The 16,437-nt window shown below is 37.5% G+C and overlaps 1 protein-coding gene across 1 annotated transcript; it reads left to right on the top strand.

The window, feature by feature from the left end:
- The first annotated feature begins 7,536 nt into the window (after positions 1 to 7,536).
- Positions 7,537 to 16,008, top strand: cyp24a1 (cytochrome P450, family 24, subfamily A, polypeptide 1). Its single transcript, XM_030133717.1, has 12 exons — positions 7,537 to 7,898; positions 8,043 to 8,233; positions 8,405 to 8,498; positions 8,589 to 8,682; positions 8,949 to 9,040; positions 10,136 to 10,247; positions 11,628 to 11,773; positions 13,211 to 13,377; positions 14,528 to 14,606; positions 14,911 to 15,108; positions 15,282 to 15,393; positions 15,546 to 16,008. The coding sequence occupies exons 1-11, from the start codon at positions 7,641 to 7,643 to the stop codon at positions 15,390 to 15,392; spliced, it is 1,542 nt and encodes a 513-aa protein (XP_029989577.1). The 5' UTR covers positions 7,537 to 7,640; the 3' UTR covers position 15,393; positions 15,546 to 16,008.
- The last annotated feature ends 429 nt before the right edge of the window (positions 16,009 to 16,437 follow it).

The following is a 16,437-nucleotide window of genomic DNA, read 5'->3' as shown; positions in this document are numbered from 1 at the left end:
CAGACTGGAACTACACCTGCAAATGGACGTCCATCGGTCCTGGTGCATCTACAGCCTGTCATCCATGGGAGTGGATTTCTCCTTCACTGTGGTTCTCCCTTAGGTTTCTCTTTTCCCACTGGGATTTTGGAGTTTTTCCTTGCCGAGAAGGAGGGTCTAAGGACGGGGGATGCCCCAGAAATTAATCAATTTCCTTAAACTATTGTTTATTTGATGGTTGTTTGTTTTCACATCCAAGTAATTCTGTAAAGCCCTGTGTGGCAACCTTGTTGTGAAATGGGGCTCTACAAATAAAATTGAATTGAAAATTGAACTGAATTGAATTAAAATTGCAATTAAGAAACCAGTGGGTGGTGTTGAAGGTTTGTCCACGATTTATATAGTCAGTGATCAAAATGTGGATATTTGAGTTTAATATCTGCCTATGAATTGATTTTACCCTCTCATGCATGTAATTAATTTTGCTTTTAGGATCAACAGGTCCTCACCATAATTTTCAGTTGCAGTTGGCATCTTTACCCCAAAATAAACAAATGCTTTGAGTCCCTTATTCATCCATTTTCTTCTTGACCTTCTAGCTGTGTGCTACCCACTGTACCACTGTACTGCCCAGTACCTTAACCCGGCCATAAACATGTGTAACGCTGCCGCTGAGTTGGCATATCATGAGGATGCAAAGAACATTCATTCATTCTTTTTCTGAACCCCTTTATCCTCACTAGGGTCATGCTTGGAGTCTATCCCAGCTACTTATGGGCAAAGGCGGGGTACACCCTGGACATTTCGCCAGTTCATCACAGGACAGACAGAGACAAACAGTCACTCTCACATTCACACCTATGGACAATTTAGATTAACCGATTAACACAGTGTATGTCTCTAGATGGTGGGAGGAACCCAGAGAGACACGGGGAGAACATGCAAACTCCACACAGAAAGGTCCCACCCCCATCAAGTGGTGTTGGAATCGAACCCAGGACCTTCTTGATGTGAGGCATGAGTAATATCCACTGCACCACCGTGTCGCCCAAAGAACACTATCTGTGAATTTGCATTTACTTTTACTTTACTATTTGGAAACATTTCATTATTAAATGTTATATTTGCTGTCATTATTTAGTTGAGTGCATATGAACATAATTTTTGTATTATAATATTGTTGGGCAGAGATATGTGTTTGGATGTTTTTTTTTTTTTTTTTTTTTTTTTTTTTTTCAGTAACACTTAGCATACTAATCTGAAGAGATAACTTTTTGTTTCTAAACTAAGAAATAGTTTGCTCCTTAGACATATTGGATCCCTTTATTTTCCGTCTCAACAGTTAAAATACTGGAGCTGATGACATATCCTTTTTCCAAAGTTGGCATCACACAAAAATTTAGGGCACCACTGCGACATTCAGTTAATTAATTTAACTAATTTGTAAGTTCTTGAACTTCAGTTTAGCTACAGACAAAAAATAATTTGTGGAGCACTTGTCAATTCAGTCTCTGGAACAGTGGCATTTGGGCTAGTGAAAGATGTTTTCGTCAACCACCATGAAGCTCCAATGAGGCATGTTTGCCCACTGGACAACAAAGACGGTGTGAATTATGTTGTGCAAACGAATCTAAGCTCTGCCACGCATGGTCTCCTTTGAATGCCCACCAACAGGTCGGCTGTCAGGACATTGGTGCATGATGACATCCACACAGAGCTTGTTTATTATGATAAGATAACAGAGGCAGGGCGATGGGTTGATGGGGCCATAGGGGTACACTCTATCTGGGGGTCAAAACTTTGACAAATTTACTTCTTAGGCTCAGGTCAGTTGAGGGGTCAAAGTTTATAGCCTTGTGCCAACAATATAATCAACGACTTGATTGGATCCATGGCAGCTGTGATGTAACTACTGCGGAACCTCAGAGTAATCATGCCATTACATGATGATTTTAAGGTAAAACAGCAAACTTTGTAGTGATCTTAACCCCAGTTGTAAATGAGTGATAGAAACATCTGTTTTTCCTTTGAAATTACAAAAACAACAGAACAAACAACAGGATCTGCAAAATCTAAGTTTTTAACAGGACCTGCCAAAATTGGCCAATAATCAACATCACACAAAAGCACGTCATAGTAATCACTGATCTAGTCAAATACTACTGCATGTTAAATACCTAAGTGGCCTATCAATTCAGTCATATCTGTTAACCTGTCTGCTCCATGCAGTCAGGTAGGGCAGTAAGAAGTAGGTCAGTGCATACAGTAGTGTCTTCAGCAGCTGATATCTTTGGTCAGATATCTCTTTGTTTTTTCAAGGCGCTTATGTTCAAACAGATAAAAGTTATGAACAATCAGACAATGACAGCCCTGGCTCCCATCGATGTGTGCATGACCCACTGACTTCCTCAACATATGATCCATGAGGTTACAAAACAAAAACATTATGTAAGAATGAAAGAGAAAACATTTATTTATATTTTTCAGGTGAAATTTTGCATGGCCAACTTCCAGCACAAATCTGTTTTTTCTGTATATATTGTTATTAACTGGAGTATTTTTACTGACTCAGAAAGGCTTGTATATAATAAAATATTCTTTTTCAAATGTAATAAACTACAACATTAATATTTTATTGGTATTATGTAAAATGAAATACAAAACCAATGGTCATTTTATAATATAAGTAATAAACTACTAAACATAACTATGGAAGAATTTACTTGTATTTTTACTTTAAAATGATATACAACTGGGAAAAAAAAGGAATTTGTTTGAATAAATAACACATGCTTCAAATTCTTGCTCATTCAGTCATTCATTCATTCATTCATTTTCTGAACCCGCTTTATCCTCACCAGGGTCACGGGGGTCGCTGGAGCCTATCCCAGCTACTTATGGACGAAGGCGGGGTACACCCTCAGTGTTTGTTCAATGGACATTTATGAAAACAGGAAATAATGAGACACCATGTATACTATAATATCCTTAAAAGCCAGAGGTAAAAATCTCTTGATAAACCCACAGTACTTCAAGTTTAATTTTTTTTCCACTATTATTTTGGTGTATGAAATAAAAAACACTTTGAATAGAGACAGGACAAGACTGAATTTAAAAGCATCTTATTCTGGTGACTGTTGCTCCCGTGGAGCCTTTTGGGTGCTGTAGCTTCTCCAGTTCAGACTTTTGTTAACAGTTCTGAGTTACATTAGTCCACTAGAGTCACCCCGACCTCAACAAACCTTCTATAAAATTAACTGTAGCGTGTTAAAATCACTGAGCAGATTACTAGTAGCAGTGCTGCTTTCCATGAATGTTATGAGGAAGTATTTCTGACACATTTCTGACCTGACACATGACTTTGCTGTTGCCAGGTGACATTTCTCCTTTCTACAGCCTCGTTCCTGCATCAACAGTTTGTACTCTTGTTTTTGGTCCTCCACCATCCAGGGAATCCTGACCCAGATTTTATGTTGGCCCTTTGCTACACAGGGCTGAATGGAGCTGCGAAGCAACAGCAAACTCTGTGCAAAGGAGGTCAGCAGGTTCATGGAGATCGCCTTCCTTATGAGCTCCTGCTCCAGCCCTAGCCCCTTCCCCATCATCACTATCAATGGACATGACCTACTTTGCGGTCACTGTCAATAATCTGTAGGCTATTGTTAGTGGACATGACGAAACTTTATTTTTAATGATATTAACACAGGCTTGGTGCCAAGAATTTTAATGCTTAATCAAGCCACACAGTATGTGCAATGAATCGGGACACATTCAAGCTGTGAAGAGAACGGCTGAACGACATTTACAGTAAACTTATAAAATGATGAGAAAGTAAATCTGGTGTCTATTGGACCATCTCTGTGAACAACATGAGAGCCACTCTCTTGCTGTTTCTGATCTGACATGCAGAGCAAGTAGAGGGCAGTGGCTGGGTTCTCCTTGCATTACTTCACTCCTGCTATGTTGTAAATATTTTCATTCTTAGTGTAAGGGTGGACTTCGGAGAAAGGGGCACCTCACATTCTAGGTCAGTGCCGTTATGTGACCACTTAGGCTGATTTGACTGTATGTAGTGATTTACATCTCTGTGATGGATCCCAAAGTCTGAACTAATCTCCTCTTCTGTGGCCTCCACATTATTTTTCCAAGATCATGGTGGTCTCCACACACTAGTATGTACATGAATGTGTGTTTGTACTTTGTGTGCATGCATGACTGTGTTTCTTCACATGTGCCTGTACTGGTGTACAGCTCTGCTTCAAACCCAATCACCGAACTCACTGACCTGTCAGTCAATTTGGACAGTGGGTTTGAGTCATTAGGTTTGCCTGCCCTGTGTGCTGATGACTCCACTGCTGCCTGAGAGGGTCAGCTGCCCCCTGCCTCAGTTCACCACTTATCTTTCGGCCTGCTGATGTCCTTACTGCAACGTCCTGATTTTACTCTCCTGCTGCTCCTGCTATGGGACTCCTGCTGTAGTAAACAGAGGCAACAGAGCTCATGAATAAAAATGATAAAGAATGAGATGATGACATTAAGTCTGACTGCTAAATGGGTCAAGAGACAAGATTTCCGGAGGGAATCAATTTATGAAGCTTTATGTTTTTTAACCATCTGTTCAAAGGGGACATTATACTAGTGCTTAATATAATGGCATGTACTAAACAACACAGATATGCATTTTAAATAGAAAAGAATTTATTATATATATATATATATGTGTCAAAATATATATATTTGTCAAAATATATAAATTTCATAAAAATTGCATTTGTTTTTTCTATAATGTGCAATAGAGACATGTGTATGTAAAAAAAAAAAAAAAAGAGGCCAAGAATTTCTTCTAAACAATTTCTCTTTAACTTGCCTGAAAATCATAGTTATATTCTATTCACTAAAGCAAATGCTCTGCTTTTGTTTTGGTTGATATTTTAAAATTTGCATTTAATGATTTCAGATAATGACTGAAATGTAATTAGTCCATTTAATGAAGAGAACGGCAAACCTTATTAATGGTTTGCTGTTTCTTGGTTTACTGCAATAAACCCTTATTCTACAAGGTCATAGAGGACCAAGTATTGCACTGTTCTGTTTGAGTACAGAGAACATCACGAGAAAACATGTTTTCTCTATGACTTTCACCCTGTGCTGTGCCAGCTGTCCGTGACACTGCCAGTATTACCTTGTGTTCAATATGGCATTACACATCGGGGCACTGTGAGGTTGAAGTCCTGTGGTTAAGCCTTGCTCAACAGCCTGCTACTCACTTTTTTTGTCAGTTTAAGTAATAAAAGGAATAATGAAAATGCATGCTATTCCTCAGCTGTATGTCCACAGCTGAAGCTCTGTACATTTAAAATGTTATTACTCTCTAATTATAGTTATAGTTTGTTAATGATTTTTTTTTTCTGTTGTGTAGCACACTTTAGTGACTTTTTTCCTATAAATCTTAGAGTGATGTTCATCAACCATCATTTTCCAAGTATTTGCAAAAATTGTATGAAGTGTGTATCTTTTCACATGAAAATCAGTTTAGACATCAGTGAAGTCATTTACTGGCCTGAAAAACAACCGTTACAGCATCAATCAATAGAAATTTCCCATGTGGAATTTTACAGACATGAAGACGTGTAGATTGACCAACATTAGGTCCCAAAAGTATATTCATATATGTTATGAAAGAGTCTGTTTTATCAGTAGAGTTTATGTGAAAGATATTTTCATCATACTTACAAAAGGCAGACAATGTAAACAAATTACCAAAGTTGCTTAATATCGTGTAATGTCAATGAGTAGCAGTTAAAAGGTACGCTCTGTGCAGTGGTAGGTGTGTGGGTGGTATTTTTCTCTTTCTTTGTGATTAATGTGTGTATGTGTCTGTGTGTGTTACATCTGGGGAAGCGCTCACTTCTCAGTATACAGTAAACATCAGCCAGGGTTCAGAGTTGTTCCTGATGCCACTGAGAGTCTGTGTATGAACACGTTTACAGGCTAACAACAAGGGGCCCCTCACATGTTATTTAAGTCATGCCATCTCAGTGGGGGCAGTGTGTGTGTGTGTGTGTGTGTGTGTGTGTGTGTGTGTGTGTGTCCACATATGTGTATGTGGGAATGTTTTGATTTGCATGAGAGAAGGAAGAGGGATAGGAAAAAGAAGTGGTAACACTACAAGTAATGCATTAATCTTATCTAAAGGCAAATTAATGTGATGTACTGTAAAAAATGACTGTAGAATTAACACCAAAAAGTTGTAAAATTGCAACATAAAAAAACTGTAAGTGACACTACAATGTAAAGTTGTTTGTTTGAAAAAAAATGTTGTGTTAACAACTGAATCAAGTATAGCTGTAGTTCTTACAGGAAGAATATGTGAACAAAACCAAATTTGTATGTAGAAATGACATATTTCTATTGTTTTATTGTTGAAATAACAGCATATTTGCTTTTTTTTTTTTTTTTTTTTTTAAATAACAAAATTATAAAAAAGTAAACATTTACCAATGTAACATTTTAAATTAATGGGCTGATAGAGTTGGTAGAGTGGCTCGTCCAATAACCAAAGGGTTGGTGGTTTGAATCCTGGCTCTGACTGTCCATATGTCAAAGTGTCCATGGAAGACACTGAACCCTAAATTGCTCCCAGTTGGACCTAGTGGATTTGGAAAGTGCTTTGGACACCATGAAGGTGGAGAAAATGTGCTAAATAAGTGCAGTCTATTTACCATTTAAATCTACATGTTTAAAATGTTAAATCTACATGTTACTCCGTAAATATGTTTACAGTTGGATGTGTTTTTACAGTATTGTTCTGGTAACCACAGCTGCCAGTTTTTTTCTGTAAAAACAACAGGATTTTTTTTACAGTGTGGACCAGATTAAGAGTGAATTAATGTACTTTTTGGTATTAAAGGGTTATAAAGAGTTCCTCACAAGTATACATACATATGTCAGGTTTTTTTTTTTTAATAAAAGTAGGAAAAGTTTGGAAAATTCAGCTTATGTCTCAAACTTTTGCAACTAAGAAATGATGGTTTCTGGCCAGTTTCTAGTTGCTTTTTCTAAATCATTTACTCGTAATTTTGTAATTGAATAGTTTTATATAATTTTGAAATAAACAACCTGACATACAAACAAAATGAGAGTTGCATTGATTTCCCCCCGTCACTTCTCCACAAAGAACACACTGCAAAACACAAACAAAGGACACACACTACCTGCAACCTGTCAAATATTTGCCCACGGACCATAAGTGTGGCAGTAGTATTTGCTTTGCCAAAGTTTCGGTTCTTCCAATCGTGGGTCGTTCTTAAACACGGTTCAAGCGAACCGCGTCACCTTTACTGTGTCCTCTGTGTTTATTTATAAAGCCCGGGGGTGGGGGTGGTGTGTGTGGTGGGGGCACTTCCTCGGTCTATCTGGGGTCATACGATCCTTTCAACGTGGATCCATAAATGAATGGTGGGCTCGACGGCCACACCATGCAGGACCGATTCCTGATTGGTTCGGAGCACGGTAGGAATAAACACTCTCAGGGTATATATGTTGCGGTAAAGTGTGACAGTTCTAAGAAACGAGTAACTGTCAAGATAATTAACATCTGCTTTTAAACATTAGATTATTCCGCTTTTTTTAAAAAAGAAAAAAAAAAGTCACTTTTCGGGATGAGGGCACAGATTCAGAAAGTTCCTCAGATAGTTGAGCTGCTGAAGAAGAAGTCAGTAGGGCTGCAGCACTTCAAGCCCACATCCTCAGTGTGCGTCCTGGAGGAGAAGGATGCTGTGGAGGCTGCGCCGTGCCCTCACGCCGCCTCCAGAGCGCACAGCCTGGATGCGATCCCAGGACCCACCAACTGGCCGCTGGTCGGCAGTCTGGTCGAACTGCTCCGGAAAGGAGGTCTGACAAGACAACACGAGGCACTGGTACAGTAAAGTCATTTTTTATTTTCATTATTTTCATTATTTTCATTATTTTATTATTTTTATGCATGTTTTACCCAGCAAACATTTCATATCAAAGAAAGTCGTTTTATTTAGTTAATGTCTCTTTTCAAACATATATTTCAGGTTGATTACCACAAGAAATTTGGAAAGATTTTCCGGATGAAGCTGGGCTCCTTTGAGTCGGTCCACATTGGCGCACCTTGTTTGCTGGAGGCGCTTTACAGGAAGGAGGGAAACTACCCCCAGAGACTGGAGATCAAACCCTGGAAAGCATACAGGGACCTGAGGGACGAGGCGTACGGACTCCTCATTCTGTGAGTACGATCTGTGTTTATGAAAGAAAGAAAGAAAGAAAGAAAGAAAGAAAGAAAGAAAGAAAGAAAGAAAGAAAGAAAGAAAGAAAGAAGAGGCAGTCTAAACAGCGACTGCACTGCAAAAATGTTGAATGCAAAAGAAAGTAATATGTGCGTAAAATGTTTGTGCAGGGAGGGTAAAGACTGGCAGAGGGTGAGGAGTGCGTTCCAGCAGAAACTCATGAAACCGACAGAGGTGGTGAAACTTGACAGCAAAATAAACCAGGTAAGACTGAGATACTAGAAACATTTTTGGTGATATTTCTCTTTGTTTTTTGATGTTTTAAAAGTGACCAGTTTTTATTCGTTTTAACAGGTGCTGGTGGATTTTGTCAGCAGGATTGGAAATATTAACAATAATGGGAAGATTGAAGATTTGTACTTCGAGCTGAATAAATGGTCATTTGAGAGTAAGTCAGCTGTTTTTATTGGGTTTCTCGTTTTTGCTGAAAAGAATGAATTAAATGAAAATGCACGTTTTTTCCACGTATTTCTGTTAATTATACTTTTGTGTCTAATGTGAAATGTCATTAATCACATGTGGTCAAATGGATTTGTTAACCATAAAAAACAAAATCTAAAATAATCACTCTCCTCTATTTGTATTAATTGGTAAAAGTGTTTGTAAAGCCAAGCTCTGGCTCTTAATCTCATTCTTTTTATTGTTGTTGTTCAGCTATTTGCCTTGTCCTCTACGATAAGAGATTTGGTTTGCTTCAGGAGACAGTCAATGAGGAAGCCATGAACTTCATCACTGCTGTTAAAACGGTGAGTACACTGTAAAAAATGACAGTAGAATTAACACCAAAAAGTTGTAAAATTGCAACATAAAAAAACTGTAAGTGTCAATATGATGCAAAGTTGTTTATTTGAAAAGATTTTTGTGTTAACGATTAAATCAAATATAGCTGTAGTTTTTACAGGAAGAGTATGTGAACAAAACCAGATTTGTATGTAGAAATGATGTATTTCTATTGTTTTTAGAAAATAAAACTGTAAATTGAAATACAATGTGGTGCCGTTTAAATTGCAAGACCATAATGTTGAAATAACGGCATGTTTGCTTTATATATATATATATATATTATATATTTATATATATATATATATATATATATATATATATATATATATATATATATATATATATATATAAGTTACAAAAAAGTAAACACTGAACAATGTAATATTTTAAACTTGTAAATTAATGAGTTGGTTGAGTTGGTAGAGCAGCTCGAACAATAACCAGAGGGTTGGTGGTTCGAATCCTGGCTTCATCTGTCCATATGTCAAAGCGTCCATGGAAGACACTGAACCCTAAATTGTTCCTAGTTGGACCTGGTGGTTTTGGAAAGTGCTTTGGACACCATGAAGGTGTAGAAAATGGGCTAAATAAGTGCAGTCCATTTACCATTTAAATCCAATATTAAATATAAATGTTTAAAATGTTAAATCTACGTTACTCCGTAATTATGATTACAATTGGATGTGTTTTTTACAGTATTGTTCTGGAAACCACAGCTGCCAGTTTTTTTTCTGTAAAAACAACGAGACTTTTTTTTACAGTGTATGACTGACTGACTTTAACCATGAGACTGTAGAATCAGTGTGTAGTTCATCAGGTTCACCTCAGCTGAGGTCAGCTGAACTTGTGCAGTTGTTCAGCATTTGACTGACAGTCTTGCAGGATTTACTGGAATTCACTGGGGCAAACCAATATCATGCTCTTAAGAGATAACAGGTGTAGGTTCACAGAGGTCTTACAGGGCAGTGGGTGCAAGAAAAAAGGACTGAACTGAAGGTTTTCAGTGAGCACGGCCATGATTTAGTTTAAAATCTAATCCCTTTTTGCTCTCCCTGTAGATGATGAGCACTTTCGGTACGATGATGGTCACACCAGTAGAGCTCCACAAGAGCCTCAACACCAAAACATGGCAGGACCACACTGCAGCATGGGACCGCATTTTCAGCACAGGTAAAACGACACAAATATTGGATTCGATTTCACTATTGAGTAACACCAACACAACCTCCATCTGTACACTAAATCCTTACATTTCATAAGTTCAAGTACAGTTTGTCTTCATATATCAAACCAGTCTGAACCCATTTCCAGTCAGATGAGTCATAGAGGTGAACAAATGTGTAATGGCCCTGTGGGTAAAAGGCAGCCGGAGAAAACAGAAGACTAATCTGCCAAATATTTGAGGACTCAGGACACGGGAGGCAGGAAGAAGTTGATGACGCTTGTAATGTTTTTTTGACTACAGTTAGTCACAGCTTCTAACGCACAAATGATTAATATCTGATTCCTTTACAGCTTTACTTTAAAAGAAAAAGAAATGCTGTCCACTGCAAAGGACATTCCATAAATAAATAAATGTATGTGAAAAAAACAGTTGCATCGTGCGGTTTCTAATCAAGGCAATTATTTAATGAATAATGTAAAAAAAAAAAAAACTTTTACTTACAGGGTCTCAGGAGGATATAGTGATTAACTTTGTAACAGTTACAAGCTAAGAGGGACTTTCTCATTTGTGTTTTTCTCTGCAGATTGACAGTAAGTCTTTAAGTTAGTTCAGTTCATCTGAGGGTTATGTGTTTTAATCCTGCTCACTGTGAAGCTAATGATTCACATTATAAGGATCAAACAAACAGAAGAAAAAGAGACTTTCCAGTGTAACCATTAGCTTCTTCATTTAGATAAACTATAAGAAACAAACATAAGATCTAAACATCCTGAAATATTTAAAAATATAAAAGAAAATAATATGCCAGTTAATACATGCATGTTTTCTGTTCATTTATTATGAGCATAACAGCTTGAGCTCAGTCGTTAGCTTAAACATAATATGCATAAATGTAGACTAGTTAAACCACAGGACTGCTTTGTCTTCTTAGTACAAAACAATCAAAAAACAGAAAGGTTACGAAGCTCATATTGATTTTTTTTTTTTTTTATCAGTCGCTGACGGCTTCGAGTTTATCAGCGACATAAGAAGTTAAACAGTCAGTGCAGATCAAACTTAAATGAGGTCAAGCAGAACTATGAACATCTGCAACCTCAATGACAGTACAGTCACATTATTAATTATTAATGTGACAGCAAACTGACTAACTGTACTGACAGCTAGGAACAACACTCACAAACTGACTCTGCCTTAAAGATATACAGCAAGTGGATCCTGAATGCATCATAAGAGGCTGAATATACCAGTTAAAGGTGTTAAATTCAATGAATGATCCAGTGGCAGTGTTCATAAGGAGGGTTTAGTGGTGGAAATGTTATGTATCTTGCAACTTGCATCAATATGAACCAAATATGACACTTTCTCCTCTCTCCTTTTGTCCTCAGCCAAAGTCTACATTGACAAGAAACTGAAGACGAATGCCAACAGAGCACCTGATGACTTAATCGGAGACATCTTACACCAGAGCTGCCTTTCCAAGAAGGAGCTGTACGCAGCCATCACAGAGCTACAGATTGGAGGAGTTGAAACTGTGAGTATTTTCTATGTATTTTTGAACATCATTAACAAATATTATCATTAAGCTTTTGGTTTATTACAAGTATATGATCTCACGGATATATTACATTTAGGGCTGGGCAAGTTAATGCGTTATTATCGCGTTAACGCATTCATTAAATAACGCCAACAATTTTTTTTTATCTCACATTAATGCCGTTTTATTCTAACTCCTATTATTCTGCCTCTGCTTGTGTGCGTGTAGCAATTAGCTCGGCAGATAGACAACAGGTTTACCAAGAAAAGCCGGACGCCGAAAACTTCTCTCCAAATCTTTTACTTGAGACTCACTGTAAAACTGTAACATACATACAAAATATGTCACAGTTCTGTTCATTGGCTTAGTACATTTACATGGCATTATACATTTAAATGAATGGGAAAAAGATCGCTAGCTCGATGCTAACTTGAATGAGAAAATCCATAGACACGCTAACGATTAGCATTTAAAGATTAATTTAAGATTTACAACATCTTTTTATCCAGCAACAAAGGTTCACATCAGTGATATTTTATACTATTCATTCTTACAACAACTGAACATAAAATACTCACAGGCAAACGTTTTTCGGGCTATATAAACAGAGTGAAAGAAACGTGTCTGTTAGTTCCTTCTTATGTCCAAACTGACTACAGGAACACCGCAAGGACAAAACATACGTTAGTGCAACTTATTCCGACCACTAGAGGGCCCCCTTTGCTTGCTTTTAACAACTGAACATCACATATTATTAGGCTTATTAGTATTAGTACTTATTAGTGGGCTTAAGACTCCTGTCAGTCACTCACAAACGGAAATAAACTGGTGGGGACATAAACACGGAGAAAAGTACCGGTCTTTTACATGGACATTTTCATTTTAAATGTCTTCAGATGGTGGGGTTGATAAGGCCAAAGTTGTTTGTAAGCACTGCAATGTGGAATTATTTTTTTATCACCAGAGTACTTCGAGTCTGGACCCCCCCCCCCCCCCCCATATAACTTAATCTGCGATTAATCATGATTAATCGCAGAAATCCACGTGATTAATTGCGATTAAAAATTTTAATCGCTGCCCAGCACAAATTAAATTCTTATGCACCTGCAGTACGTCACCATAGGCTAAACTTTTATATGTTTTACCTTTCGCCTATTTTCCTTCGGGTTGGGAATGAAAAAAAAAAAAACTGTTGAGGCTCTAAAACAAACAGGTGCTGCAGTTACAGTACTTCAAAAGTGTAAAATGAATGTGGTGTGGACATAACTGAGAAGCCTTTGAGGAAACCCAAACATTCCACACTTCCTTTCAGGAGCCCACAGTGGAATGCACTTTATAGTAGCTGCTTCACTAAGTGACATCTCCCTCTGTTTCCTTCCCTCTTTTTCTCTCTTTCTCTCCCGCTCCTTCTCTCACTGTGTTTACGTTTCTCAGACCGCCAACAGTATGCTGTGGGCTATTTTCAACCTGTCACGTAACCCTGGCGCCCAAAGGAAGCTGCTGAATGAGATTAGAGAGGTGGTGCCTCCTGACCAGGACCCCTGTGGAGAACACATCAAAAGCATGCCCTACCTCAAGGCCTGCCTCAAGGAGTCGATGAGGTACAGTACAACATGCAGCTGCTCTGCACAATAATAGAGAAAACTTAGCCACAGGACCAAGGTTATTATCGTCAACGAAAACTAATGAAATGACGAAAACTAGAATTGAAAAAACATTTTCGTTAACTGAAATAAATAGAAACTATAATTAAAAGAAAAAAACTATAACTAACTGAAACTGTATTGTGTGCTTACAAAACTAACTAAAACATATAAAAACTATGGATAAAATTCGTTTTCATCTTTGTCGATGATTAATATGAAATTGATTTATTTCACTCGAGCAATTTTAGCTGATGGCACCATATAGCACTTCAAAGTCCGTCACTTCTCGTCACTTGTTTAGAGTTGTCTTCTCGTCCCCATTCTACCTGCAAAATGGAGACTAAAATTGGGAGAAAGCAGCAGAGTCCTGTTTGGGATTTATGTGAATACACTGGCAAAGATATGAAAAAAATTAAACTAAACTAAAACTAAGTATTTACAAGAAAACGAAAACAAATAAAAACTAGCAAACCTGCTCTAAAAACCAATTAAAACTAACTAAATTAGAGGGAAAAAAAAGTCAAAACTAAATAAAACTAAACTATAATGAAAAATCCAAAACTATTATAACCTTGCACAGGACAGCATGTAACTAATACAACACTAGCAGGAGATAAAACATGATGAACTACGAGTCAAGAAAAATGTCTGTAGCTATAAATGTTGCCCATAATTTACTGTTAAATGTTATCTAAACAGTCAGCAGTTTCACATCAGACTCACTAACTGCATCCTGATTCACTCTGTGCCACAGAGGTTAAAACCTACACGCACGACTGGCTCAAAAACAATCTAGCAAGCAATCACCAGTGGTCGCAGCTTAAAATGTGTTATATGGTCACATTCAGATCTGACCCCTTTACATTCTCCCTTTTTCATGTACAGTCACAAGTTGTCTGATATGTTATTGAAGGCTAATGCCTTAACCGCATCATTCAGGGAATGTATATGACCTGTGACTGGAGATTATATCTCACCTCATCTGGCACTGTACAAAACATAGGAGCATGTTTAGCTCCCCTTAAACAGCTTAGACATGTGTGTCATGCTATACTATAGCTTCACTGAGGCCATATTCCCATGTGCATTTTTCAAATTCTCACAGGTTATCGCCATCAGTTCCATTCACGAGCAGGACCCTGGACAAAGACACTGTGTTGGGAGATTATGCCATTCCCAAAGGAGTAAGTGGCTTATTTCCATACACATAACATGAGCAGATTACATTCTTGTATTAATTTACATTTGACTGATGCCTGAGAGAAGCATGGTAGAAACCCCCTCCCATACTGTACAAAGTCTATCATAACATCCCATTGTATGAAGGATTGCAAAGGCTTCATTTAATCTCATAATGAGCTCTGTACATGCTTCTTTTAAGCAATTAGTGCCAAAGAATATCCCTGAACTATGCTTACTGTATCTTACTGTATGGAAGAAATGAATGAATGAATGGTTTATTCATTGTTATTCCCCTTCTATTCACAGACAGTTTTAATGATCAACAGCCACGCACTGGGCTCCAATGAGAAGTACTTCGATGAAGGGAAGCTGTTCAAACCTGAGCGCTGGGTCCGGGAAAATAGCACCATCAACCCTTTTGCTTATGTTCCCTTTGGCATTGGAAAGAGGATGTGCATCGGCCGCCGGCTGGCCGAACTGCAGCTGCAGCTAGCCATGTGCTGGGTAAGATCAAACAAAGTTGAGAAACATAATTATCAGTAACAGTAAATCAAGTTACAGTATGAGTTGTAAGGTCAGCCAGGCTAGAATTTGGATTAGTGAGGAGGGATGCACTTTAATTTTCCAGTCGCATGACCCTTTAACTGACTGATGTAAATCCACTCTCTTTCTTGTAGCTGGTCAGAGACTTTGAGATTGTGGCAACAGATAATAAGCCACTCGATGTGATCCACTCAGGACTTTTGGTTCCGAACAGAGAACTGCCTGTCGCTTTCATCAGGAGATGAGGTATGAAGAAAACATCTGATGTCAGTTTACAGTCCGTGTGCAGTTGTTTTTATCGAGCGATTCATCTCAAATCAATCGCTTTACCTGTTGCAACTTTAGACGGACATGAATCACAACTGGCACTAATGAATTATTTCTTTTTTCCCCACCAGCCTCCATATTCAACTGTGCCTGACACTGTGACAGAAAGACGATACCTCTGTTGTCACGGCCCTCATGGGCCAGTGACTCCCTGTATTGCTGCTCTGTAAATAGAAAGACACAGAAATGATTATAGCTGTAATTATTCCATAAATACCTCAAACTTACATGTATTTAAAACTATTTCTTATGATTGCTAATGGCTGACCAAAATACCAATTGTTGTGTGCAAAGTGAATGTTTTAACAAGGCAGCTGTCCTCAAATCTAATGTAACGTCCTCACCTCAGACGTGTGTTTGTAGATGTCAAACCATTACTTTTGTTCTTTCATTTTTCAAGTTACATAGCTAATATATATAGTTTATTTTTCACTGTGTATATAAAGTGACATCATAATGTAATATTGTACATTGTTTTGTGTAGAGAAATATTTTATTCACTGGATTTAAACATTAATAAATTTGTGAACTTGATACAAGCTGTGTGTGGTTCCGTCTGTTACACTGTCAACACTTACAGTTAAGTCTATGGGTGATAAGTTTTTTTTTTTTTTTAATAGCTTGAGAAATAAGGAATAAATACTGTATTGAAAGGTTTACTTGAATAAGTTGAGCATTTATATATATATTTATCTTATTTTGCTATGTCAGGGAATTATTTTTAGGTGAGAAAAACTTTGGCCTAATCCTTTTAAAGAGAATTCTGGTCACTTATGTATCAAATACCATCTATTGAAATGCACATGATATGCCAGCTGTGTTTAATAATTAAACACAGTTTTTTTTTGTTCTTTTAAATCAAAGAACCTTGGAACATTAAAAAGTGGACAAACCGCCAATAGCATTCATCCTCCCTATATATTTGTCTAATATTGTACTTAGTTGTCAGTACTGAGTGTTGAT

This window comes from Sphaeramia orbicularis, chromosome 5 (assembly GCF_902148855.1).
Source record: "Sphaeramia orbicularis chromosome 5, fSphaOr1.1, whole genome shotgun sequence".
Taxonomy (NCBI): Eukaryota; Metazoa; Chordata; class Actinopteri; order Kurtiformes; family Apogonidae; genus Sphaeramia; species Sphaeramia orbicularis.
This window is presented reverse-complemented; position numbering and strand designations above follow the sequence as displayed.

Bases quoted from the DNA above. Each gene is read 5' to 3' on its own strand.
- cyp24a1 (XM_030133717.1), top strand. From the start codon at position 7,641: ATGAGGGCACAGATTCAGAAAGTTCCTCAGATAGTTGAGCTGCTGAAG. The intron at 10,248-11,627 runs GTAAAACGACAC...TTTTGTCCTCAG, and splicing joins GGACCGCATTTTCAGCACAG to CCAAAGTCTACATTGACAAG. The intron at 15,109-15,281 runs GTAAGATCAAAC...TCTTTCTTGTAG, and splicing joins TGCAGCTAGCCATGTGCTGG to CTGGTCAGAGACTTTGAGAT.